Source organism: Triturus cristatus, chromosome 8 (assembly GCF_964204655.1).
Source record: "Triturus cristatus chromosome 8, aTriCri1.1, whole genome shotgun sequence".
NCBI lineage: Eukaryota > Metazoa > Chordata > Amphibia > Caudata > Salamandridae > Triturus > Triturus cristatus.
Genome location: NC_140591.1, coordinates 920,770,045 through 920,797,493, shown reverse-complemented (window position 1 = coordinate 920,797,493; position 27,449 = coordinate 920,770,045). Strand labels below are relative to the sequence as shown.

Here is a 27,449-nt window from a genome sequence, read left to right as displayed (position 1 = left end):
GCGAGTCCACCCGTGACTTGACCACATCCGGGCGGGACGTCAACTACTCCAGCTGGGCTGCTATGCCCGAGACCGCATACTTGAACTCCAGCATGATGAATTTGAGCTCATCCTCCCGTGAGGCCACCTCTGCAGGGGCAACCGAGTCGACCCCATCGGTGACCGTGCCATCCTGGAGCGTTTATCGGCGCTGATCAAATGCAATCTTGGGTTGTTTGGGGTCAGTCTTACCCATGGCAGACACTAGCGGTGAAGAGAGTGGGAGGAGAACGCGACTGGGTGGTGATGCGGCAGTGCCCAGGGGTATGAGGGGGCCCTCCCAGGTAGAGAAGAGACGGAGCAGGAGGGCGACGCCAGGCAAGGCACTGGGAGCCAGTGGGCGATAATGGGCTGCAAATCCGTCAACTGCCCACCACAGCAGACTCTTAGTGGGACGCGTGATCCAGAGAAGTGCACCCTCGTGCCGGCAGATCCGGCAGGTAAGGGTAAACTGCAAGCAGAGCCAGGAGTCTCCCCACGGGGGGCGATTGCAGTGATGTCAGTCCAGAGAGGCCCACTCAGTGGGGGTGCAGCAGTGGAGACGGGGCAGCGGGATAAACGGAGGGCACACAGCCTCCCAAGTAGGGACAGGACCACGGGCCAGAGGGAAGTAGGTCAAAGAAAGTGCTGGCAGTTAGGGGTGAGGCCCCGTGGTATGACACACGCGCCCTCAGCCCTGCCGGGACAGGCCCCGCAGCAACAGTACTTACCCCTGGCAGCAGGAGGCAGGCAGCAGGAGAGCAGCGTGCAGGACGAGGTGGAGGAGACCAGCCAAGATCTAGGCGCCGGATGCAGGGGCCCCTATCAGTAGCTGATACCGGTCGGCGTTAGGCCAGGAAGGAGACCAAGGCAGGATCCGATGGCAGGCAGGTTGAGCAGGCGCCACTAGGACCAGCGCGTAGGTGGCGTACTGGGCAAAAGAACGGCCCTGGTGAGCAGGCCACAGGTCAGCAAGGAGAAGAGGGTCGCAGGAAAGCCAGGTCCGGTGCACAGCAGCAGCCGGTTACAAAGACCGCATCCAGGCAGTGCAGAAGGCCGGGGGCCGTGGAACCGGGAGGGGGGCAGCAGCGAGGAGACAAGGGAGGCATGCCGCCCGGACCGGTGAGGGAGAGCAGTCGCGCCGGGGATGCCGGAGTATAGACGAGCGGCGCCCGCACGGTAACACATCCCCGCCACGGAGAGCCCCCGGCTGCCACAGCACTCACCAACACAACCAGGCGGCAGAGAAGGACAGATCACAGGCTGGTGCTCCAAAGGCGGGTCGTCGCAGCTGCAGAGAAGCAGGTATGCCCTGTAGCACAGGCAGGAAGTCCCGACCTCGCGGAGCAGTCATAGTAGTGGAGCGCAGCTTGGGAGCAGCGTAGGGGGCCACAAATGGTAACAGGCGATGTCCCGGGACCAGCCCCCTGCTACCGCAGCATTCATCGGCACAACCAGGTGGCAAAGAAGGACTGATCACAGGCTGGCTCTCCAAAGGCGGGTCGTCGCAGCAGCAGAGAAGCAGGTAGGCCCCGTAGTACCAGCAGGCAGGCCCGACCTCGCGGAGCAGGCACAGTAGTGGAGCGCAGCTCGGGAGCAGCGTGGGGGGCTGCAAATGGTAACAGGCAATCTCCCAGGACGAGGATAGAGTAGATACACCAGTGCCATAGAGTATAGAAGTCATTCATCTCAGTAGATCCTGTGGGAACCACTGACATTCCCAGCAGCCTCAGCAGCAGCTTGCTGCTGAGGGTTCAAGAGGGGCAGGGTTGCTGCTTCAAACTCAAATCTGCTCTGGAAAGGCCCCCTGCCCCCAAGAACTCAACCTGGTCAGGTTCAAGCTCATCTGGGGCAGTTCCTTCACAGATGACAAGGTCATCTCCCTCAAGAGATTGATCTTCCCTCCGAGTCTGGGGGGAAGACACAGCCTTACCCCTCCTGCTCCTTCTCTTGGAAGGCACCTGGTCCATTGTTCCAGGATCCAGGGCCTGTTCAGTGTAAAGCTGCTTTGCTTGTGACCTGGTCACAGCAAACGCACTTGCAGAGATGCCTAACATTTCTGCATGAGTACTTAACTCCACTTCAGTCCAGGCTGAAGTTTCCAAATCATCACCCAACAAGCAATCTACTGGTAGGTCTGAAGATACCACAACCTTTTTAGGTCCAGTTACCCCTCCCCAGCTGAAGTTAACAACTGCCAAGGGTTGATCAGTCCTGCCATTGATAGCATTGGCCACTTGGTACATTTGTACAAGTATGATCTGGTCAGGAGACACAAGATTCTCTGTCACCATAGTGACACTTGCACCTGTGTCCCTGTAGGCCATGGCCTCCTTTCCATTGATCAAAGGATATTGTCTGTACTTGCCCCGATTACTGGAACTGGCAAGTGAGGTGGCAAGATCCATGCCACCATTACACACTAAAACAGCCTGAGCTGGAGTTCTGACTAAGTTGGAATCCACCTCAAAACCCAAGGTTAACCTTACTATTCCCTTGTTCCCTGTACTACAACTTGTACATGTGCTAGTAGGTGCAGTGGTAGGAGGAGTATTTTTCTTGGCTTTTGGGCAATCAGCATACTTTGCCCAATTGGTTTTCACCTTACAAAAGTAACACCAAGGTTAATTCTTGCCTTTTTTTGTTGGAATGTGACCCCCCTCTCCCCGATGCAGGTTTTTGGGGCCCCTGAGAAGACTCTTTCTGGCCTTTGCCCTTGTCCCCACCCTTATCTTGACCTATAGAAGAATCCCACTTCTTTTGGTCACCACCACAGTTCTGTATTTTTTTTCTGCTTAACCCTAGTTCTGACCCATTTATCTGCCAACTTTCCCAATTCTTGGGGAGAAGTCAGATCTGAATCCACCAGGTATTGATGTAAAAGCTGGTTTTGACAATTAAGGGCCTGCTCCCTCATAATCAAATTATACAATCCTTGATAGTCATGCACTTTGCTGCCAAGTAACCAACCTTCCAGTGCCTTAATGGCACCATCCACAAATTCTACCCAGTCTTTGAGCTGTGCTTTCTGGGTGTTCTCTGAACTTCATCCTATATTGTTCAGTAGCTAAGCCAAACCAATCAATGAGATCACTCTTCAAGATTGAGTAATTGTCAGCATCCTTTTCTCTAACAGTGAGGAGCTTTTCTCTACCTTTGTCAGCAAAGGAGAGCCACAAGATAGCTGCCCCCTGCTCTGGAGGGACCTTCTGAACTTTACAGGCCCTCTCTAAAGCAGTTATCCATTTGTGGATGTCATCCCAAACATGGTAGGGAGGGACAATCTTGCTCAGGTTCCTATGTTCAAAGGAATGTTCCTTAGGGACACTGGTGCTGCCACCATGGGACTCTAGTTCCAGTTTCTTCCTTGCTCTCTGAACTTCCAGGGACTCTTTGTCAAGGGCCAGCTGCTCTTGCCTGAGCATAAGCCTAGCATTCTCAAGTTCAATTAGCTGATATTCCCTATCAAAAGAGTGGTCCCTCTTACTAGAAATGGAGGTCCCTGCTGAATGTCCAGAGGCATTGGATTCTGCAGAGGAGGACCTAGACCTTTAGCTAAAGAATGCTGATGGATTAAACCCAGATCAGTTGACTGGGGGTGAGTGTTTGATTTGCTCAAACACTCCGTCCATCATTCCCTTTGGTATCACTTTGTTCGCCCTAAGTTGTCAGGGTATGCCCAGACGTGGGTCCCTTGCTCACTTTGCCATTGGATTCAAGATAGCCTGGCTGATGAGGGTTATGAACCCGAAACCGGTCCCAGGATGCTTGTTTCCGGTCCAGGGAAGACATGGCTTGGCAGTTCGGGCTGGACTGTTCCCATGAGGCACAGGGTCAGACTGATTTGCATATGGCCATGTCTGAACTGGGGTGGTAGAGTGAGCTAAGGAATGATGATGGATTAAACCCAGATCAGTTGACTGGGGGTGAGTGTTTGATTTGCTCAAACGCTTCGTCCATCATCCCCTTTGGTATCGCCTAACTCCTGGTAAAGGCAGTAGCCTTTCAGCACTATGAGGGTAGAGATTTGGGCACCCCTTGAGGACCATCAATACCGTAATCTGTGAGACAGTACATTTGGGGCATTCAGAGCAGGGGTGCACGTCCGGTATTATGCAGATGAATTATCTGTCCCAACACCATCTCTCTTTCCCTCCATCTCAAACGCTTTCTCTTCACTCTTTCAACCAGTGGCTCATTTTTAGATTAATCCAGTGGTCCCAGACAGCTAAACAGCTAACCAATTATCAATGGGAAGTATTCAGCAGTTTGCCACACATTTGTTCCCATTTTTTTTCTTTTTGACGCTGATTTGACTAGTTTTAAAACGACCTTGACTTTTATATAATTTAAAAAAAGTATTGCGTAAAATGCAAGACCTGTAACTTAGATACATTTCTACACGTTGTAGCTACTCTTAAGTTTTTGCATGTGATTAAAACAAAGAACGCCATGCACAGTCGTACTAACTTTTCCTCCAACACACCACTTAAATAAATACCCATGTAAAATCTTTAATTTGAATATCTCTGTATACATTCTCGAAACCAATCGCTGGCAAGTGCCGTAATGTGCTGAAATACGACTTGCAATTATATTTGGCTCAGATTCCCAACTCGAGGCAATATTAACATTCCAAAACTCTTGAACATGACTTGCATTGCATTTGTTTCATATGAGACATTGTTGACATTAGGAAAAATATGGAAACAGCCAGCAACCATGGTATGACCGGTTTTCCTAACACATTCTAAAAATTGTTATTTCGATTGAATGTGCCTCTGGAAACAATATTTAGGCAACGTATGCTCAATCACACTTGCAGGTCAAGGCACTGAAAGATTTTCTCCTCTGACTGGATTGCACCGTTCTGCATCCATACAGCAATCATCACATCATAGAAAGTAAATTCTTCTCGAAACTGTTTACTCAGTTTATGGCAGGGAAGAATACTTTTTTCATCTAATCTTCCCTTTCAATTCTTTTTACTCTGCCAACTCCCCCCACCCCCACAACCTTTTGTCTCCTCCAATACAATCGCACATGATCTGTCTCCATCGGAAGCAGTTACTCTTCTAATACCTTAAGATACGTTTCTACTAGGATTTCTCTTGACACATACACATACATATATACACATACATGAACATATATACACATACACACACACACATATATACATATACACATACATACACATACCTTTTTATTACCTACTGGCGGTCGCCAGTAGGTAGTTATAGTTAGGACCTATTATCCATAGGAAATCCGCAACATTCTATTTGGAATAACTTTAGCGCCAGTTGACGAATCTTGGCGAAATTTTCAAAACTCGTGGCCCGCTCCAGTCAGCTACTATCCTGAAAGTCTCGGGATGATTCGTCAAGCAGGGGCCGAGAAAAAAGGGGGGTCCCAAAACGTGTTTTCCCCATGCAATTTTCCATACGGACCTTTAGTCGCTGCTACAGCCCGAACTGCTGAACGGAATTAGACCAAATTTGGCAGAAAGGTAGACCTTGGTTCAGAGTCGTGCCTTTTGCTTAAATGGTGTAAATCCGTTCAGTAGTTCCTGAGAAAATCAAAAGTAAAATCACATATATATCTGGGCGGAGCATAACCACACATCTCATAGTGAGATCTGATTAGCTGTCACCACTTCATCCAAGAATTGTTGGCAGCCATCTTGGGATCAATATACATGACAGCACCTCATTAAAAAGCATTGCAGTTAATAGAATTTTTGAAGACTTTAGTTACATTATAAATCATTTGTTGATGGTACCATACTCATTTTAGGAATTGTGGTATGTTCTAAGGTGATTTTACCATGTGAAAAAGCCTTCTGCTGGGATATCATGAATCATGTTTGAGAGAAAACTATTTTCTCATGCTTTTCCCACAGAGGTTTGGAAGGTGATCTATAAGCTAAACTGAGAGCATTGTTTTCTGTAAATTCACATTATCTTTCTCAGTCATGTGAGAATGAAGTCTGACATTCTCAGTAAAACATTTACATCCAACAAGGGCAGAGACTGTCAGTTGATTACTTTGTGTTCTAATGCAGCTTCCCATAGTGCTCCAAAGAACAACTAGAGCGCTAACAGTCTTACTTATGACAAAAGTATGGCACAGCTGAAGCCATCTTGATTGGAATAAAGTGATAACTCTTAAAACATTTAATTTGCAAAGGAACAAAATGAGGGGGTTCATTTTGCCATAGAAATTATGATTAGTGCTGCAGAAAGAAAAATTAGGGCACATTTTGACTTCTCAAATCCTCTTCTATTTCATAAAAAAATTTCTGGCATGCAGACTGAAACATGCACTTTGAATACCAGGAGCAGACTTCCCTGGTGAGCAGTAGCTTTACTATAGTGATCTAATGAGCAACTACAGTGCTACCATTCAGAATTTATGGCAAATGTGTGACACATCTGAATGCCTTCTTGATGGAACCAAAGTAAACAAGCATTGAAAATGCAATAGGTCTCGCCCTCGTTTAAGTTAAAGCAATTCTGTTTGTAATTAGGTGGCTTTTTAGCTTCGCTTTTATTAGTGTTTTTCAAACTTTCATGTACATAACATGCATATATGTATATGTATGCATTAATATTTGTATTTATATAGATATGCAGATTATATATATATATTTATACATGTATGCATATACACACACATATATATATATATATATATATATAAATGCATATATATATGTGCATATGTGTGCGTGTAGAGAGAGGTAGAGAGGTAGAGGTGTAAAGTAGAGTAGTAGAGAGAGAGTAGTAGAGAGTGAGTAGTAGAGAGTAGTAGAGTCAGTAGTAGAGAGGGAGTAGTAGAGAGAGGGTAGTACAGAGTGAGTACTAGAGAGCGAGTGGTAGAGAGTGAATAGTAGAGAGTGAATAGTAGAGAGTAGTAGAGAGTGAGCAGTAGAGAGTGAGTAGGCGAGAAGTAGAGAGTAGTAGAGAGAGAGTAGTAGAGAGTAGTAGAGAGTAGTCAGTCAGTGTCAGTCAGTCAGTGTCAGCTAGAGCAGCTCTGTTGACCTGGTTCTCTCCCTCTAAAGCAGCTCTGCTGACCTGGTTTCTCTGGCTCTACAGCAGGGCTGCTGACCTAGTTCTCTGACTCTAGAGCAGCTCTGCTGACCTAGTTCTTAGGCTACAGAGCAGCTCTGCTGATCTGGTTCTCTGGCTCTACAACAGCTCTGCTGACCCGGTTCTATGGCTCTAAAACAGTTCTGCTGACATGGTTCTCTGGCTGTAGAGCAGCTCTACTGACCTGGTTCTCTCCCTCTAGAGCAGCTCTACTGACCTGGTTCTCTCCCTCTAAAGCATCTCTACTAACCTGGTTTCTCTGGCTCTACAGCAGCTCTGCTGACCTGGTGGTTCTTAGTCTCTAGACCAGCTCTGCTGACCTGGTTCTGTGGCTCTAGAGCAGCTCTGCTGACCTGGTTCTCTGGCTCTAGAGCAGCTCTGCTGACCTGGTTCTCTGGCTCTAAAGCAGCTCTGCTGACCTGGTTCTCTGGCTCTAAAGCAGCTCTGCTGACCTGGTTCTCCGGCTCTAAAGCAGCTCTGCTGACCTGGTTCTCCGGCTCTAAAGCAGCTCTGCTGACCTGGTTCTCCGGCTCTAAAGCAGCTCTGCTGACCTGGTTCTCCGGCTCTAAAGCAGCTCTGCTGGCCTGGTTCTCCGGCTCTAAAGCAGCTCTGCTGGCCTGGTTCTCTCCCTCTAAAGCAGCTCTGCTGACCTGGTTCTCTCCCTCTAAAGCAGCTCTGCTGACCTGGTTCTCTCCCTCTAAAGCAGCTCTGCTGACCTGGTTCTCTCCCTCTAAAGCAGCTCTGCTGACCTGGTTCTCTGGCTCTGAAGCAGCTCTGCTGGCCTGGTTCTCTGGCTCTACAGCAGCTATGCTGACCTGGTTCTCTGGCTCTAGAGCAGCTCTGCTGACCTGGTTCTCTGGCTCTAGAGCAGCTCTGCTGACCTGGTCCCTTGGCTGTAAAGCAGCTCTGCTGACCTGGTTCTCTCGATCTAAAGCAGTTCTACTGACCTGGTTTCCCTGGCTCTACAGCAGCTCTGCTGACCTGGTTCTCTGGCTCTAGAGCAGCTCTGCTGACCCGGTTCTTCGGCTCTAGAGCAGCTCTGCTGACCTGGTTCTCTGGCTCTAGAGCAGCTCTGCTGACCTGGTTCTCTGGCTCTAGAGCAGCTCTGCTGACCTGGTTCTAAAGCCGCTCTGCTGACCTGGTTCTCTCCCTCTAAATCAGCTCTACTGACCTGGTTCTCTGCCCTCTAGAGCAGTTCTGCTGACCTGGTTCTCTCCCTCTAAAGCAGCTCTGCTGACCTGGTTCTATGGCTCTAAAGCAGCTCTGCTGACCTGCTTCTTAGGCTCTAAAGCAGCTCTGCTGACCTGGTTTCTCTGGCTCTACAGCAGCTCTGCTGACCTGGTTCTCTGCACTCATGATGCACGCACCCGACTTCGCGAAAATATATTTAAAAATAATATAAGTTTATTATAAGTACAAATATATTATTTTTATGAAGATCTTAGATAATCTTTTGCCCTAATATGTATATTAAAGACACATGCATATAATTTTGGAACATACATTTTTATTGCGGGAGTCGTGCACCCAGCACGCCACAGCACGTATATGACGTCACGCGGGACCCGCAACCGCGCAAGCATCTCGTACCGTAATGCGCATGTGTCACGAATGCGCGGGAGCAGGAGTCGCGGACTGGTCGCATACCAATCGTGCACATAACGTAATATTGAATGTATATGATGCAATTGAAAAACACGCAGTCGTCGCACACCGTACGCAGATCCTTCACGACTTTTCTAAATTGGCGGCTAGAATGCGCGCACCCACCGTGATGTGTACGCTTTGAGTGCGCGACTCCGAAAAAAAAGTGATTTTTTTTAAAGAATATAAATATATTAAAATAAAAAATGAAAACAAGAAAATTAATCAATATTTCAGTTTTAATTTTTTTTTAAATTTGTTTTTTGCAATTTTCAGAAATATATACGTTATTTAATGAATAAAATATTTATAAATAAACAGTTAAAAAACTGTAGAAAATCAGTACAAAAAAATAGGTATAACTACTATCACACTTAAAAATTAGCATTTAAAAAACCTTTGAAATTCACTGAAAAAAAACAGGTTTCAGAGACATTACAGTTAGAAATTAGCATTTAAAAAAGCTTTGAAATTCACTGAAAAAAACATAGGTTTCAAAGACGTTATAGTTAGAAATTAGCATTTAATAAACCTTAGAAATTCACAGAAAAAACCATAGTTTTCAGGGGTGTTATAGTTAGCTGGCCATTTCACTCGTACAAAACCATAGAAATTTCTCCGTTATAGTTAGTTCTGCTAACTATAACTCTGGCACCCGCAATGCACTGCTGATGATGTCACATATTGCATCATTCATGACATGGTCGATGACATCACTTATGACATCTCAAATGACATCACTGATGACATCAGCCACGTGATAATCTGATACACCTCATCATTCACTAGTAGAACCTTTCATCACTCACTGTAAAATACAGAGTACCATATTTGAAACCATTGACACACCAATACGAGTTACAAAATACCCACTCACTGATTCCTAAGTCTACACACACAACGACCCATTCAACAACAGAATCATTTATACATGCAGTCTCTAATTAATAGAACACTATACTATCAAATGCACTTATACACATATATAGACATTGACACATCAGCAGTCATCTTAGTCGGTTATGCAGTCATCCTACTCACTCATGAAAACAATTAATCACACTTACATTTACTCACTTACAAAATTATCCAACAACTCCTCATTTATTCAAACACATAGTAACTCATAGTTAATATGTTAAAAAATCACCATAACAATTATACACTCATTCATATAGTTACTCACAATCACTGACTCTTACACATACTCATTTATATACACCAACTCTCACATACAATGCCTTTTATTTTTTTACTTTGTTGTAGATGTACAACTAAAACATATTCGCTCACCAACACACAAATAAATACACCCAGTCACCCAAACAACTGTTTCCACATGGACTCTTAAACCTATACACCTAGTCAATCAACCATTCACACATCTATGCATAGAGTTACACACACCCCATCCAACCACACGCAAACTCAGTGCCCCATACAAATACTTACCCAACTAACGAATATCTAATATACACACTCATGTAGTTAGTGACCACCTGATGCAGCATGTTATACAACAACAGACAGTGCTGCACACATTCACATAGTTTAGTTACTAATCCATGTATTAAGTGAGACACTTTTAATTACTCACTTAAACAGACAGTCAGACAGCTACTAAATCCTCCATCCAGACAGTTATATATCCACTCAATCTTCAAAACAGATTGGTATATATATATAATACATATTTAAAATTTCAAACTAAACCACATTCACTGGATGATGTCATCAGTGATGTCATTTGAGATGTCATCAGTGATGTCATCAGTGATGTCACTGACCATGTCATGAATGATACAATATGTGACATCATCAGCAGTGCATTGGGGGCGCGCGAGTTATAGTTAGCAGAACTAACTTTAACGGAGGAATTTCTATGGTTTTGTACGAGTGAAATGGCCAGCTAACTATAACACCCCTGAAACCTATGTTTTTTTCTATGAATATATATAGATATACATGTATACACATACACATATACACATAGACATATATTGCCACGATGTGGAGACGGCAGAGCCCAGCCGTTTGCACTATCAGCCCGTTATTTCCTTTGAAGAAACAAATCCACTTGCACTTGCGGGTACAGTTTACATCCAATTCCTTTAATTCATTGGCAGCAGCATTTTCAAGACCAACCCAGCAGCCCTACGCGTTTCGGTCTATCCAAGACCTTGATCATGGGTTCTATGAAGTGTTGCCATTCAATTCATGTTATATGTTTAACAGAATTCATTACATCACATTCTCCTCAGCGTGCGCTTTGCATTGTGGTGATTGTAGTGTGCATAATCAAAAGCAACCCAATACGCGGATTTTAAATGTCTGCGAAAAAGCGTGTGAATAAAATGTGTGAATAAATTGAATTAGGTACAATAAATAATACATGTGAAAATACAACTTATACGATTATTTGATCCCAGGCAGATCAGTTTGTAAATAGCGCAGCTTAATCTACATCTCTTATGCCCCTAGCGGATTTTAGTTTTAAAGTTAAATAGCTGATCATGGGTTTCACATTCTCATATTCAATATAGTGGTAATCCCACACCGAGTTCGATTCCAAATCTGTTGCAAAACATTGATGGTTTGCTAATTAGCAATCCCATATCATACAATCTGACTTACTGTCTAACGTACAATCCTGCCCTCCAGTGGGCCTACTTTGTAATTGTGAACATCGCCTGTTTACAACTCATTTTGCATATAATTGTGCACAAACTTTGGAGTATCAAATATGCAAATCCGTTATATTATGAATATGACAGCCAGCTTTGGTTTAACGCTGGGACAATTAGAAACTTCTACTTTTGTCATATTGTGAATGACACGTGAATTTTGTGAGTGCATTTAAAACCATATTTTACAGGGGGACAAAAAGTCAAAAATTGTATATGTACACACCAATAAATATATATCCACACAGGGGTAGTGTCTCATTATAAGTGCGAATGCATCTCTTCATCTTCATTCAAACCGTTGGGATTTAGTGAGTGGAAAGTCAAAATATGGCGTGATTATTTCTGCCTTAAAGTTCGTTCCCGGTCATCACCTCTCACGTGGCGTTCAACTATCTCCACTGCGTAGAATTTTAGTTGCTTCCAATCTCAACCATGACTTGTTTGTATGTGTTTGGCAACCGCATTGCTTCGATCTACATTGATTGTTGCCCTTACCTATACACATTATATATATATATATATATATATATATATATATATATACACACATATTCACTGAAAAAACCATAGGTTTCAGGGACATTATAGTTAGTTGAACATTTCACTAGTACAAAACCAGAGAAATTCACCCCTTATAGTTAGTTGAGCTAACTATCACTCGCGCCCCCGCAATGCACTGCTGATGACGTCACATATTACATCATTCATGACATGGTCAGTGACATCACTTATGACATCACTGATGACATCATCCACGTGATAATCTGATGCACCTCCTCACACCCTAATATAACCTTTGATACAACCATTCTAAAATGTAAACTACCATTTTCGAAACCATAGACACAGCAATACCAGTTATTACATACCCACTCACTGATTCCTAAGTCTACACACATGTCCACTCATTCATCCATACAGTTACTCATACATGCAGTTATTCATACATGCAGTCACTCATCCATACAGCACTATCAAATGCACTCATACACCTATACACTCAGACACCACCACTCACCCATAGAGTTACTCACATACCTAGTCAGTCATGTAAAGAATCAATCACACTCCCATTTACTCACCTATACAGTTATACACACACACCACTTCACTTTATTCATACAGATACTAACACATACTTACTCTCTTCTACAGTCACTGACACAAGTATACACTCATCCATACAGTTACTCTCACAATTACTGACTCTCACATATAGTCATTTATATACTCCAACACTCACCTATACTGCCTTTCACATATGTAGTTACTCACACATGTACTACAGAGACATCCATTCACTCACAAACACACCCATACACCCACTCACCCACCCATACAGTCCTTCATAGATGCACTCTTGAACCCATACACACAGTGAATCATCTACTGACACACCACCACCCACACAGACACTTAGGCACCCATACAGATACTCAGACAACCAAGCAATAACCCATATAGACACTCATGTAGCTACTCACCAACCCATGCAGCCGCTTACACACCAACTGACACACTAATACAGACATTCACACAGTTTAGTCACTAACCCATGCATTCAGTAAGACACGATTAATACTGTCAGTCATGCACCTACTAAATCATCTATTCAGACACTAGTACACCCACTCAGTCTTCAATACACCTTGGTGTGTATGTATATATATATATATATATATATATATATATATATATATATATATATATCTCGCTCCAAGGTTTTCCTCTCTCCCGTCCGGGAAGAAGATAGCTGCACTCACGGGTTAGGTTGGTTACCAGTTTTTATTTAGCGCTTCACAAACGCGTTTCGGGTCTTCCCTTCGTCAGTGTGTTGTATGACAGATACAGCGCGGCGCCATTTTATATACAAAAAAATATACATCACATTGTCCATTACGGGCAGTAGAGAGCAAGGAAGGACTATTGCCACAAAGTTAATGTGGGCGCCATCTTTCAATATACATATATCATGTTCACACTTGTTTGTTAATAAAGTTATATACAATATTTACAATGTGTACAACAATGTTGTCGACAAAATTCATTCTTTGTTAAGTGTGCTTCATCGTGAGTTGAATCTTAACGAAGTTATAATCTCGCCGTGGATCGGCATTAGTGGCTCCATAGAACCACCCTGTTCCTCCTCACTTTCATTTATCTCGCCGTGTATCGGCTAAAACCCGTATAATGTGTGTACTTTTTATTAAGAGGTGTATACAGATTTATCTCTCTTTTAGTTTATCACCTAGACCCCCAGGTGCACCGTTAACTCTTCATTACTATTTAAACCTTTCGGGCTTTTTGTTTGTAGATCAATGATAAATCTCGACTCTAATCTCCTCAATTTGAGTACCCTGTCACCTCCTCTAGTATGGAGAGGCACATGATCTAGCCCAAAAAATTGAAGTAGGTTCCTGTTGCTTTGGTGTTTGATGGCAAAGTGTCTAGCCACTGGGTAGCTCATGTCCCTGTTTGTAATGGCACGCATGTGCTCTAGAATCCTGATTTTAGCACTGTGTATCGTGCTCCCAATGTATTTTAGCTTGCAGGGGCACGTCAGACAATAGACTACATGTGTAGTTTGACACGTGATACATTTTTTGATGGTTTGTCTTTCTTTCATACCCTTGATTTCATAATTAAGGGTTCTTTTACTGAATGCACAGGCTTTGCATTTCCCACACGGGAAAAATCCCCTTAGTTCACCAAATGCCCCTTGTTTAACTGTGGGATTTTCTAGATGGCTATGGACCAATTTGTCTTTTAGTGATCTCGCCTTTCTAAAAGTCATTAATGGGACAGGTGGAATATCTTTCCCAATGATCTGGTCAGTTTTCAAAATGTGCCAATTTTTTCTGAAAATGCGTCTTAAGGAATCTGCATCTTCAGAGAAGGTCGTAATTATACGGAATTTGCCCTCATCTTTCTTTCCTCCCTTTGTGTTAACCTCCAACAGTTTTCCTCTCGGTATCTTATTGACCTTTTCTAGGGTGTTGTCTAGTAACTTCAAGTCATAGCCTCTGGCAGCGAATCTATCAATGCTCTCTTTGGCTGCATTTAAGAAGTTGCAGTCCCTTGAGCAATTGCGTTTCAAATGCAATAATTCCCCATATGGGATGCTTCTCTTCAATTTTTCTGGATGGCCACTAGTTGCGTGTAAAGTACTATTACCTGCAGTCGGCTTTCGATATAGGGCCGTAGTAATCCTGTTCTCTTGAATCCTCACTTCCAGGTCGAGGTAGTTCACTGCCACCGAACTAATCTCGCCTGTGAAGTGTAGGTTTAGATTGTTGTTATTTAGATGTGCTATGTAGTCTTTGGCACTGTTGGCAGACCCTCTCCAGACTATGAAAAGGTCGTCAATGTACCTGTGCCAGGTCACTATGTTGGATGTCCATACGGCATTGGTGGGGGACCTGACCACCTGCTCCTCCCACCAGCCCACGAACAAGTTCGCGTAGCTGGGGGCGAAGCAGGTACCCATCGCGGTTCCCGACACCTGCCTGTAGAGGTCACCTTGGAAAAGAAAAATGTTGTTATATAAGCAAAACCGTATGAGCTCAATTAGCATCTTACTATGTTCCAGTAATTTGATCGCCCTTTTGTTCAGGAAATATTCCACCGCCTCCAGTCCCTGTTTGTGGTCTATGCAGGTGTATAGTCCTGTGATATCCAGTGTTATAAGAACAAATGATGACTCCCATCTAACATTTTCAATGCATGAAATGAAATCTTTAGTAGCTCTTATATAAGAGGACAACTGTAGGACAAATTGAAATAAAAAATGGTCCACAAAGACAGACAACTTTTCTGTTAGGCTGCCCAGTGATGAAACTATGGGTCTGCCAGGTGGATTCACTTTGTCCTTGTGAACCTTGGGCAAATAGTAGTATGTTGGAATTATAGGATTGATAGCTCTCAGAAATAGAAACTCTTCCATAGTTAGCATCAATTTGTCCTGCCATTTTTTAATCATTTGATGGTACTCATTAATGCTCTCCTCAGATCTCTTCTTGGTTGTCAATTCATAATTATGTATGTCAGTCAATTGACGTAGGGCTTCCCTCACATATTGTTCCCTCGATATCAGGACGATGTTACCCCCTTTATCGGAGGGTTTGTATACTACTGCCGGATCCTTTTGTAGTTCTCTTAGGGCTGCCTCTTGGGCTTTAGTTAGGTTGCGTTTTGTAGTTCTGTGATTTTCTTTCTCTCGCAATTGAACAAGATCCTTTATCACCGATTCAGAAAAAACATCAATCGCGTTTTGGGGCATTTGAGGTAAAAATTGTGAAACCGGTTTAAAGTTACTACGTGGTGCCTCCTGATCAATCCCCAGGGTCCTGGCTCTTTGTGTTGTTGTAAATTCATTATCTTCTGTAGTCAATTCCTGTCCTTGTCGTAGTTCTTCTAACAGTTCCAATGTAGTGAGGTCGTCCACCGTTAGTAAATCAGTTTCTTTTGCATTACCTTTGATTAATCTGGCTTCTTTATTCGTTGGTTTTATCTTAAAGAATTTGTGTAGCTTGAGTTTTCTAGTAAATTTGAATAAATAAATCCTCGTTTGTGTAAATTCAAACTTCGTTTGTGGACAGAAGGATAGCCCCAGTTTCAATACTGATTCCTCTGTCTTTGTTAGTTGTTTAGATGTTAAATTGATGATGGTAAGGTTGTCCTCTTTATTTACCATCTTGCGCCTCTCTTGTTCCGGGTTGTTTTGCCCCTTCCTCTTCCTCTTCCAGCAGCTCCTTCTGGTCTGCCTCCGTCCACTTCTGGGGGCTTGCTTTTCCCCCCCCTCAACCATGACTGTCGTATCAAGTTGAACTCCTCGTGAAAAGGAGTTCTAGTTGGTTCACCAGAAGGGCCCGCTGTCTGGTCTCCGGACTGCTCATTTTCGGTCACATCTGATTCTGAGGTCTCAATTCTTTCTGATATTAATGTTGGTGTCTGTTTGCTCTTAGACATCTCTTTCCGGGGTCCATCAAACTTCTTCGCGAACGTTAGTACTCTCCCCATAAGGTAGTCTCTTTCGTCGCGCTCAAACTTTTCTTGTTTTCTATGCCGGATTTTTAATTCATATTACTGTAATCGTTTCTTCATTTTGTCCCTCAGTTCATCCCGTTTGTTTTTGTCTGTATCTTTTGCGATCTCTTCCTCCACCTTCTCGATTTCCGCTAGGGTCTTTGTCCTGTCGCTCCACGCGAACTTAACCAGGATTTCCAGACTCCCTTTGCATGATGAAGCTATATGTGCAGCCCACTCCTCCAACAGGAGCGGATCCGGATTTTCGTAGGCGGGCACCGTGTAAATGCGCAAACCTCGTGGGACCCTCTCAACCTCGATATAATTTTGGAGGGAGGTCGCCTCCCACCATTTGCGCATTTCGCGTTCATACAGTCTCTCTAACTTTATAAATTTCATTTGCAAGTTGTTACATGTAGTCGATTTGTCCGTGGTGGCTAGACTTGTTAAATCTGTATTTTTCCTCTTAAACATATCAGCAGCCGCTTCCCTTCGCGCTGATTCACTGAACATGCTGTTTGTTTTAAACTGGAGCACCGGTCCCGGGCTCCTGCGCTCAAAAACTGGTCTCTTCCGTCTTCCCCTCGCCAAGCCCTGGTCAAATCACATTCAAAGTCATTTACGGCGTTCAGCTTACCAGACTGTCTTTAGGTATCATACCCAGTTGGCCTCCGTCGTCCGTTGTACCTGAACTGCCTCTCTTGGATGTCTTCTTTACCAGGGCGGTGCTTCCGTTATGTTAAATGCTTGCTCCCATGCACCTTTCGAAACGGATCACTCGCTGGCGGGTGCTGCTCACACGGTGGTGCCCCGTGTATAATATCTCGCTCCAAGGTTTTCCTCTCTCCCGTCCGGGAAGAAGATAGCTGCACTCACGGGTTAGGTTGGTTACCAGTTTTTATTTAGCGCTTCACAAACGCGTTTCGGGTCTTCCCTTGGTCAGTGTGTTATATGACAGATACAGCGCGGCGCCATTTTATATACAAAAAAATATACATCACATTGTCCATTACGGGCAGTAGAGAGCAAGGAAGGACTATTGCCACAAAGTTAATGTGGGCGCCATCTTTCAATATACATATATCATGTTCACACTTGTTTGTTAATAAAGTTATATACAATATTTACAATGTGTACAACAATGTTGTCGACAAAATTCATTCTTTGTTAAGTGTGCTTCATCGTGAGTTGAATCTCAACGAAGTTATAATCTCGCCGTGGATCGGCATTAGTGGCTCCATAGAACCACCCTGTTCCTCCTCACTTTCATTTATCTCGCCCACCACCATGTGAGCAGCACCCGCCAGCGAGTGATCTGTTTCGAAAGGTGCATGGGAGCAAGTATATATATGTATGTATATATATATATATATATATATATATATATATATATATATATATATATATTCACTGAAAAAACCATAGGTTTCAGGGGCGTTATAGTTAGCTGGACTTTTCACTCGTACAAAACCATTGAAATTCCCCAGTTATAGTTAGTTCAGCTAACTATAACTCGCGCGCCCGCAATGCACTGCTGATGACGTCACATATTACACCACTCATGACATGGTCAGTGACATCACTCATGACATCACTGATGACATCTCAAATGACATCACTGATGACATCATCCAGTGAATGTGTTTTTCTGAAAATTACATATGTTTTATATGTGTATATCTCAAGGTCGATGGAAGAATGAATGGGTATATAAGTGTCTAAATGGATGATTTGTTTTTGAAAAATTGATTGTATAACTGACTGATTAAGTGTATCTTAGTGAATACATGGCTTAGTGAGTAATGTTTAAATATGTAAATATCTGTATTAGTCTCTCACTTTGTGTATAAGTGGCTGCATGGGTTGGTGAGTAGCTACATGAGTGTCTATATAGGTTATTAGTTGGTTTTTTGAGTATCAGTATGAGTGTCTGAATGGTTCGGTGGGGGGTATTATGTAGTGCATAGGTGCATGAATGAGTGACTCACTGTTTGTATGTGTTGAAGACAGCATGTGTGCAGGACTGTATGGGTGGATGAGTGTATGCATGGGTGTGTTAGTGAGTGAATGACTGTCTCAATAGTGTCTTTATGAGTAACTACATATGTTTTAAACTAGTATATGTGACTATTGGTGTATATAAGTGAGTATATGTGAGAGTGAGAGATTGAAAGAGTTCCTGTATGAAGAAGTATGTGTTTCTATAAGTGATTGTTTAAAAGACTAAGTATGTGTAAGGTTCTGTAGAAGTAAGTGTGGTGGTGTGTGTATAACTGTATATGCAAGTAAATGGATGTTTGATTCTTTATTAGCATGAGTGACTATGGGTGTGAGTAACTATGGATGAGTGGCGTTGTGTAACAGGATGTATAGGTGTAGGAGTACATATGATGAGTGACTACATGTATGAGTGACTGTATAGGACTGTTGGTGAATGAGTGGATGTGTATATGGATCTTAGAATTACTGAATAGGTTGTTTTAACTTTTATTGGTATGTCCATGGTTTTGAAAATTGTAGTTTCTATTTTGGAATGTGTGTATCAAAGGTTGTATTAGGGGGAGAGGAGGTCTGCCACTCTATCACAAGGATGATGTCATCAGTGATGTCATTTGAGATGTCATGAGTGATGTAATATGTGACGTCATCAGCAGTGCATTGCGGGCGCGCGAGTTATAGTTAGCTGAACTCACTAGAACGGGTAAATTTCAATGGTTTTGTACGAGTGAAAAGTCCAGCTAACTATAACGCCCCTGAAACCTATGGTTTTTTCAGTGGATTTCTAAGGTTTTTTTAAATGCTAATTCCTAACTATAACGTGCCTGAAACCTATGGTTTTTTCAGTGAATTTCAAAGGTTTTTTAAATGCTAATTTCTAACTATGCCTACAGAGATAGGACATGTGAAGAAAGAAGAAAACGCACAGAAAGAAAAAAAAGAAATGTAGAAAGAAGCAACAGAAGTCCTCAAAGACGAAGAAAAGTGCAGGAAGAAGGATAACGTGCAGAAAGAACAAACAGAAGAGCAGAAAGAAGCCTTGTTGCAAAATCATCTTGTACCCTCAACTTTTTCAGACGGATACTGGTGGTAACGGAGTCTGACTAACCAGTCCTAGAGCCAGTGCTATGTTAAAAAACACTCAGAATACAGTGAAAACACCTACATACACTAGGCAACACTATGCGTTGGGGTCCCCCTGTGATTAGCATGACCTCCTCTGTAAGCCCCTAGTATACAATAGGGCAGGGGATTAAAACTACCTCTTAAAACGCGCCACAGGGCGTGTTTTCTGTCACCTCAGGCCCCGTCCCCTCCCTTCCCCACTGTGTAAACACGCCCTGTGGCCGTTTTAAGGTGGGAGATTAAGTCCCCTTGAATCCTGAGGGTCCCTAGGGTCCAACTAGACCACTAGGTACCTCCAGTAAGCGCCACAGAGCTGCATTGCAGAGAGATGTAACAAGCATTTACATTGCAACGGTCTCGGCATTGTTAAAGTTAGAGCTATTGGCATTGCTCATGACATTATTTGTGTTTATGTTTTTGTTTTTAAAACATTTAAAGAAACGGCATTTTTTTTATTTTTAAGAGTTTTATCTAGCGTGAACTAGACCCAAGGCATTGGATATCAGAGCGCTTTACATGAGCACCAGTTTCGTTACAGATGAACACATTCATTATTATTATTATTTTTTTTTGTTAAGCACGGGCAGATTAACCCCTTGCATGCTTCTGACGGAACCACTCCGTCATGAGCCACGGGCGCCGTGTGCTCATGACGGAGTGGTTCCGTCATGCTGCGGCCGTTGGCGGCCGCTCCTCCCACGCGGCGCTGATTCCCTGCCTGTGCGGGCGATTAGCGCAAGTGGGTGGAGTCATGACAGAACCACGCCGTCATGAGCACAGCTCGCCCGTGACTCATGACGGCGTGGTTCCGTCATGAGCATAGCGGCGCCGCAAACCCCCCAACCCCCCCCAGCACTGCGGCGGAATTCGCGCCGCAGCGAAGGGGTTAAGTGATTTGCCCAGAATCACAGGATGTGCAGCGTGGTTGCCGAGACTCAAACCCAGTTTCCCAGGTCCGCGAAGATTCGTCAACCGGCGCCAAGGTTATTCCAATTAGAATGTTGCGGATTTCCTATGGATAATAGGTCCTAACTATAACTACCTACTGGCGACCACCAGTAGGTAATATACACACACATATATATACACACACACATGTATATATACACACATATATATATACACACACACATATACATACACATTAACACATATAGATACACATATATACACACAAACACACACACACACATATAAACAAACACACACATACATATACACACACACACACCCAAACACATATATGTTATTTGTGATATATTATATATATACCTAAAGAAACAGTTTAAAGTACAAGCATCCTTTTATTTCTGCTGTACCTGTTAATTTAAAGTCAGAAGAGGGCCTTACCAGCGGGGAATGAATTCACACACCCATTGTTTTTAACTCTTGATATTAAAGGAAATCATCAGAATCACCGAGGCCCCGCCTTCTACGTGGTTGAGTGAGCATTGTAAACTTGTTTCAAGTTGAAGCAAACATTTACTATGGAACCCACGAAACAAAAATGCACCACAAACACAAAGCATGCATCACTTTAACATGGCAAAAGAAAAAAATGCCCCCCCATGTAAAGATGTAAATATCGACAACCTATGCAAGGCTTAAACGTCGGCAGGACCTACCACTATTGGATCCTCTGAAGGCTGATACGTATTAACCTCCGACTTAAGAGTGTTCTCCTCTTCTTGCCTAGAAAAGAAATTAATTTTAAGATGCTTAAAAAAATGATAAACTTCAATTTCTCAATTTAGAGAATATACATTATTTGAATGATTTATAACCAGCACCATTTTCCTTTGGTACTCCCCATCAAAACGTAAAAACTCAGATGGACATATAAGCAAGGACAAGTTTTCTTTTTTAATAATTAAATAAAAAAGAAAAGTAATAATGTGCTAACAAAAACACAAGCCATACAGCCAAAGAAACTAAAAATGTGATGCATTAGATCTTAACCAGGAATTGCTGGATAGCTACTTTTAGCTTATGTCACCATGCTCTTTTCAGCTCGGGTTCTTAATTTGTTCCAGTAAAACATATAAATTTGTTTTGATATTGAGCCAGACAACGTATGAGCAAAAGTCTAGCAGTCTTTTGTGGAGTCGCGTCTGCTAGAAATAGGTTTTAGAAACAACACAATGCAATTACAGTGTTACGTCATACATGTGAATAATTCTTATGTAGCCAAGGCTCAAGTAATAACACGCAAACAGGCGAAGCACATCTATTATCAATAGTAGGGCAATTATGTCCAGTGTGTGTTTGAGTGGCCATATTTAAATGGGTTATTTTTACACAGAATAAGGAAGTACCCTGCACGTGTCAAACTGCTTTATTTTTTATGACCCCAAAATCGTGTCTCGATCATTGTTTCTCCTTTGACTACATTTTCCCGGTTCTTAGGTGGTTCTGCTGAGATTTTATGCTTTTGATTAATGTAACTATTGGGATCTTAGGCCCAGCCTCGACGTTGATTTTAAATGCTGAAGCATTTGAGAAAGGCTTGATGCCGAAACAAGTCATGACCAGTGCAAATAAAATGAGCATTTAACCCGGAAGAGTGGCCCGGATCATGTTCCTGTCCTGGTGAAGGGACTTTGGTGTATAATAAATGGTGCAGGCCACATGCACTTCGGAAGCACTTTGTTGGAAATATTATGTTTGAAACCTGCCTGAACCGCCGCAGCTGTGAAAATTAAATATGTACCTTCTCACAGCAAGTTGGGGCATGACGACATGGCATGGCAAGGTGGAGGTCATTGAGACCGTGCACTTTCAGGAACAAAACTTTGATTGGGCAGTAAGCGGCAGATGAATGGGTTACCGTGCTATGCTAATGTATCGAGAAAAAGGAACAGTAGGATAATATGGTATCAGCGCATGATTAAAGAACATTGAGGAACGTTTTCCTGTCATCACTGAGATGTAAAAACGGCACAATGACTGTAATGGAATTTGATAAAGGATTGCGTAATCGTTGTCCTTTCTTGCTTTCCACTGCAGGGGAGCCAATCAGAGTATTTAACCTCCTACATGTAAATGAATTAATCCACAAGGGGCATTAGAGAAAGGCTTGATGCTGATTAGAGTCATGCCCAGTGCAAATTAAATGAACATGGAGTGCTCCGGTTATGTTCCTTGTGGAGGGACTTTGGTGTATAATAAATTGGTGCAGGCCACATGCACTCCGGAGGCACCCATCAGCAAAGAGTTCAACAGGTGTGGTGGCAATTGGTTGGAATATATATATATATATATATATTATATATATATATACATACATTATCTACTGGCGGTCGCCAGTAGACAGTTCTAGTTAGGAACGTGTTTCCATAGGAAATCCGCAACATTCTATTTGGAATAACTTTGGCGCCGGTTGACGAATCCTCGCAAAATTTTCAAAATAGGTGGGGCGCTCCGCTCCGCTCCTACCCTGAAAGTCTTGGGGTGATTCATCAAGCGGGGGCCGAGAAAAAAAAGGCGTCCCAAAACGCGTTTTCCCCATGCATTTTTCCATAGGACCTTTAGTCGAAGGTACAGCCCGAACGGCTGAACAGAATTACTTGATATTTGGCAGAGAGGTAGTCCTCAGGTCAAGGAAGTGCCTTTTGCAGGTCTGGTGTCAATCTGTTCAGTAGTTCCTGAGAATATCAAAAGTAAAATCATAAATTTATGTGGGAGGAGCCTAACCACACATCTCATCCTGAGATCTGATTGGCTGTCAGCACTTCATCCAAGAAGTGTTGGCAGCCATCTTGGGACCAATATACATGATAGCACCTCATTAAAAAGCATTGCAGTTAATAGAAGGTTTTAAGACTTTAGTTACATTATAAATCGTTTGTTGATGGTACCATACTCATTTTAGGAATTGTGGTATGTTCTAAGGTGATTTCACCATGTGAAAAAGCCTTCTGCTGGGATATCATGATTGAGAGAAAAATATTTTCTCATGCTTTTCCCACAGAGGTTTGGAAGGTGATCTATAAGCTAAACTGAGAGCTTATTTTCTGTAAATTCACATTATCTTTCTCAGTCATGTGAGAATGAAGTCTGACATTCTCAGTAAAACATGTACATCCAACAAGGGCAGAGACTGTCAGTTGATTCCTTTGTGTTCTACTGCAGCTTCCCAGAGTGTTCCAAAGAACAACTAGAGCGCTAACAGTCCTACTTATGATAAACGTATGGCACACCTGAAGCCATCTTGCTTGGATTAAAGTGGTAACTCTTAAAACATTTAATTTAAAAAGGAACAAAATGAGGGGGTTCATTTTCCCATAAAAAGTATTAGTGCTGCAGGAAGAAAAATTAGGGCACATTTTGAGTGACTTCTCAAATCCTCTTCTATTTCATTAAAAAATTCTGACATGCAGACTGAAACATGCACTTTCAATACCAGCAGCAGTTTTCCCTGGTGAGCAGTAGCTTTACTACAGTGATCTAATGAGCAGAAAGAGTGCTAACATTCTGAATTTATGGCAAATGTGTGACACATCTGAATGCCTTCTTGATGGAATCAAAGTAAAAAACTGAAAGTATTTCCTACTGAGGAGACTGCAGTAAATGAGGAAATTAGGAAACTTCATAACAAATAAGTCTCCCAAGATGGCCACCAGAGACAAAAGAGCCAAAATGTAGCCCAAATATCACCCAGATGTAGCCCAAGTATAGCCCAATGACAGAATGTCCCAGAGTGTTCTTAAAAACAACTATAGCGCTTACTGTCTTCATTATGACAAAAGTATGGCACACCTGAAGCCATCTTGATTGGAATAAACTGGTAACACTTAAAATATTTAATTTAAAAAGAAACACAATGAGGGGGTTCATTTTGCCATAGAAATTATGATTAATGCTGAAGAAAGAAAATGAGGACACATTTTGAGTGACTTCCCAAATCCTCTTCTATTTCATTAAAATATGTCCTTATTTTAGTCTTTTAGAGCACTAACCATAATTTTGATGCCAATAAGACCCTCTCATATATGTAATTTCTAAAGGAAATGCTCTAGGTATTACAGTTTTGATTACATCAAGATGACGTCAGGCGTTCCACACTTTTGTAATAAATATAGAATGTTAGCAATCTAGTTGTTCATTAGGATACTGTTGAGAGGCAGAGGCCAGGGGCACGGACTCTGAAAATTGAAGGCAGGTAGGAGGGTGCAAAGGCAACAATTTAACCACACTGAGCAGGCAGGAAGGGCCGTGGCAGCACAACAGACTATGGAGGGCAGTGGAAAGGGGGGCAGGGGCAACAAACCAACAATACAGGACTTGCAAGAGAGGCTGTGGCAATGTAATAGACCATTGTGGGCAGAAGGAAGAGGCAATGGTAGTACAACCATACATGCCAACAGTCCCGATTCAGCCAGGAAACGTCCAATGTTTTTAAGCTCAAATGGGCTTTATTTGATCTGTCTCCGGTCTACAATCTCCTCTTTTTCAATGTAACTCAAAGGGGAAAATCAATACCCCAGTTTTTTTCAAAATCTCCCTCTTAACAAGTTCAAAATGTTCGCAAGTATGGTACATTGGATCATGGAAAGAAATGGGGTAGGGACATGGACTTGGATAACAGAGGACAGGAGGGACATGGAGAGGTGCACCAAACTGACCCTGCAGGGCAGGCATCAGGGTTTGCAGCAGCACAATACACCACACAGGGCATGCGGGACGGGAGTGCAGCACAACAATCCATAGAAAGCAATAGGGAGGGGACAGGACCATGCACATGGACAACAGAGAACAGATGGGAAAGAGGCAATGATAGCTAGCTGACCATAATGGACAGACAGGAGAGAAAGCTGCAGCATAACAGACCATAAACGGCAGGAGGGACGGATCAGGGGCATTACAATGGAACAGACAAGCCAGGAGGGAGGGAATAGGGGGTCTGCACATGGAAACAGAGGGCTGGGGCAAGGTGGCAGGGCAGGAGCAGCAAGATGACCATGGAGGTTAGGCAGGATGGGCACTAGAAACAAGACACACCATGGAGAGCAACAATGAGACTATGGTGGCATACACACAGACCATGGAGGGAAGGTGGGAGGGGGTCAGGGGTAGCTAGCTGACCACACAGGGAAGGTGGGAGGGGCCATGGCATCACAGAAGACCATGCATGGCAAGCGGGAGGGTTAGTGGCAGCACAATGGCTATGATGGGCAAGAAGGAGGGTGCAGGGGCATGCACAAAGGATCATGGAGGATAGAAGGGAGGGTCAGGACCTGGGCACAGACAAGAGAGTTCAGGGGAAAGGGCCTCACAACAGACCGCGCGGGGCAGGCAGGAGGAGCAGTTGCAGCACAACAGATCAGGGAGGGCAGAAGGGGGTGGCAGTAAAATGGACCATGGAAGACAGGAGGAAGGGGATAGGGGCATGGCATGTGGACAGGCAGGGTGGAGGTGGCACGGACAGGTTACAGTCATCTGACAATGCTAGGCAGGTGGGAGGGGAGTGGCAGCTCAACAGAACACACAGTAGATAGGAGTGGCAGGTCCATGGAACACAGTGGGCAAAAAGGATGGAGCAGGGGCATGCACAAAGACATCGGAGGGCAGGGGGAAGGAGAATAGGGGCAGCAAGCCAAGCACAGAGGCTAAGCAGGAGGTCAATGATGGGCCAAAGAATTAGGCAATGGAGGGCAGGAGGAGTGGACTGGTACATCATGCTAAATGGAGGGCAGTGGCAGCACATCAGACCATGCATGGCAGGAGGGAGGAGGCTAGTCCATGGATTCAGACAACAGAGGATAGGGAGGAGGTGGATGGGGCAGCAAGCTAACTGTTCAGAGAAGGTGGGTATTAGGAACTTTATTGTTTTTAAAATGTGGGTCTGTGCGAACTACTTAAAATATGAACAAGTATGCAGCATAATCTCACTTTTATTCAGGAAGAAGAGGACGTTTGTGACTGTGACTCCGGACTCACTTGGCAGAAACACCCCCTGACCCTCCACCCCCATCGCAAAATGTAATGCCCGTGAAAAGGGTAGGTGGACGCAGTGTTATATAGAACATAGTCCTGAGAGCACAATTGAAAATGAAAACTAGATGTAGTATATGGTATAAACTATGCATCAAAAAGTGCGATATAAGATGAACCGGGGCTTGAAATATAATATGCAATACATTGTGCGCAATGACAGATTCATTGGAGAGCGCGAGATAGCACAGGCACTAGCGCGTGCTATGCGATATGCGCCTTGGAGTGCAATATGCACAGGGCAGTGTTGTGTAACATAACTACCACCTTAAACACCAATATTTTCTAGTCTTAGGTGACTTTAACCTCCACGTTGACAACCCTCTCTGCGTGAAGGCTAACAATCTGTTGGAAACCATGGATAGTCTGAACCTCACACAATTAGTCACTGGTCCCACTCATGTGGCTGGGCACACCTTGGACCTTATCTTCGCCAACTTCTCGACTATCACTGTCCTCCCCCCCTCCCCCTTACTTGGTCTGACCACTATCTTATCCCCTTCTCTCTCGCCCTAGGCCGGAAACCTGCCCCCCTGGCCCCTAGGAAAGAGTTGGGAAGAAAGTGGCATAAGGTCACATGTGCCACCTTGGACCCAGTATTCCACTTCCAGGCGGAATACCTCTCCACTGATATTGACGGAAATGTCTCTAGGTTGAATACCGCCCTAATCAAAGCTATTGATGCCATTGCTCCCCAGAAAATCATTGCCTCCACTAGATCTCGTCCCTCTGCCCCTTGGTTCTCCACCCCCCTCCGTGAGGAAAAAAGCAGATGCAAGGCACTCGAACGTAAGTGGAGACAAAACTATGACCTCGAAGCTAAACTCACTTACAAATCTGCTTTGAAAAAATTCCTCAAACAAAAAAA

The 27,449-nt window shown here is 43.5% G+C and overlaps 1 protein-coding gene across 4 annotated transcripts in view; it reads right to left on the bottom strand.

Moving 5' to 3' along the window:
• CRYBG3 (crystallin beta-gamma domain containing 3) overlaps positions 1–27,449 on the bottom strand; it is a 1,479,538-nt gene that overhangs the window by 1,281,682 nt on the left and 170,407 nt on the right. For all 4 annotated transcript variants that reach the window (XM_085622435.1, XM_085622437.1, XM_085622436.1 and 1 more), the window contains exon 2: positions 21,214–21,280. In XM_085622435.1, the coding sequence (XP_085478561.1) occupies positions 21,214–21,280 (67 nt within the window). The remainder of the gene's footprint in view (positions 1–21,213; positions 21,281–27,449) is intronic.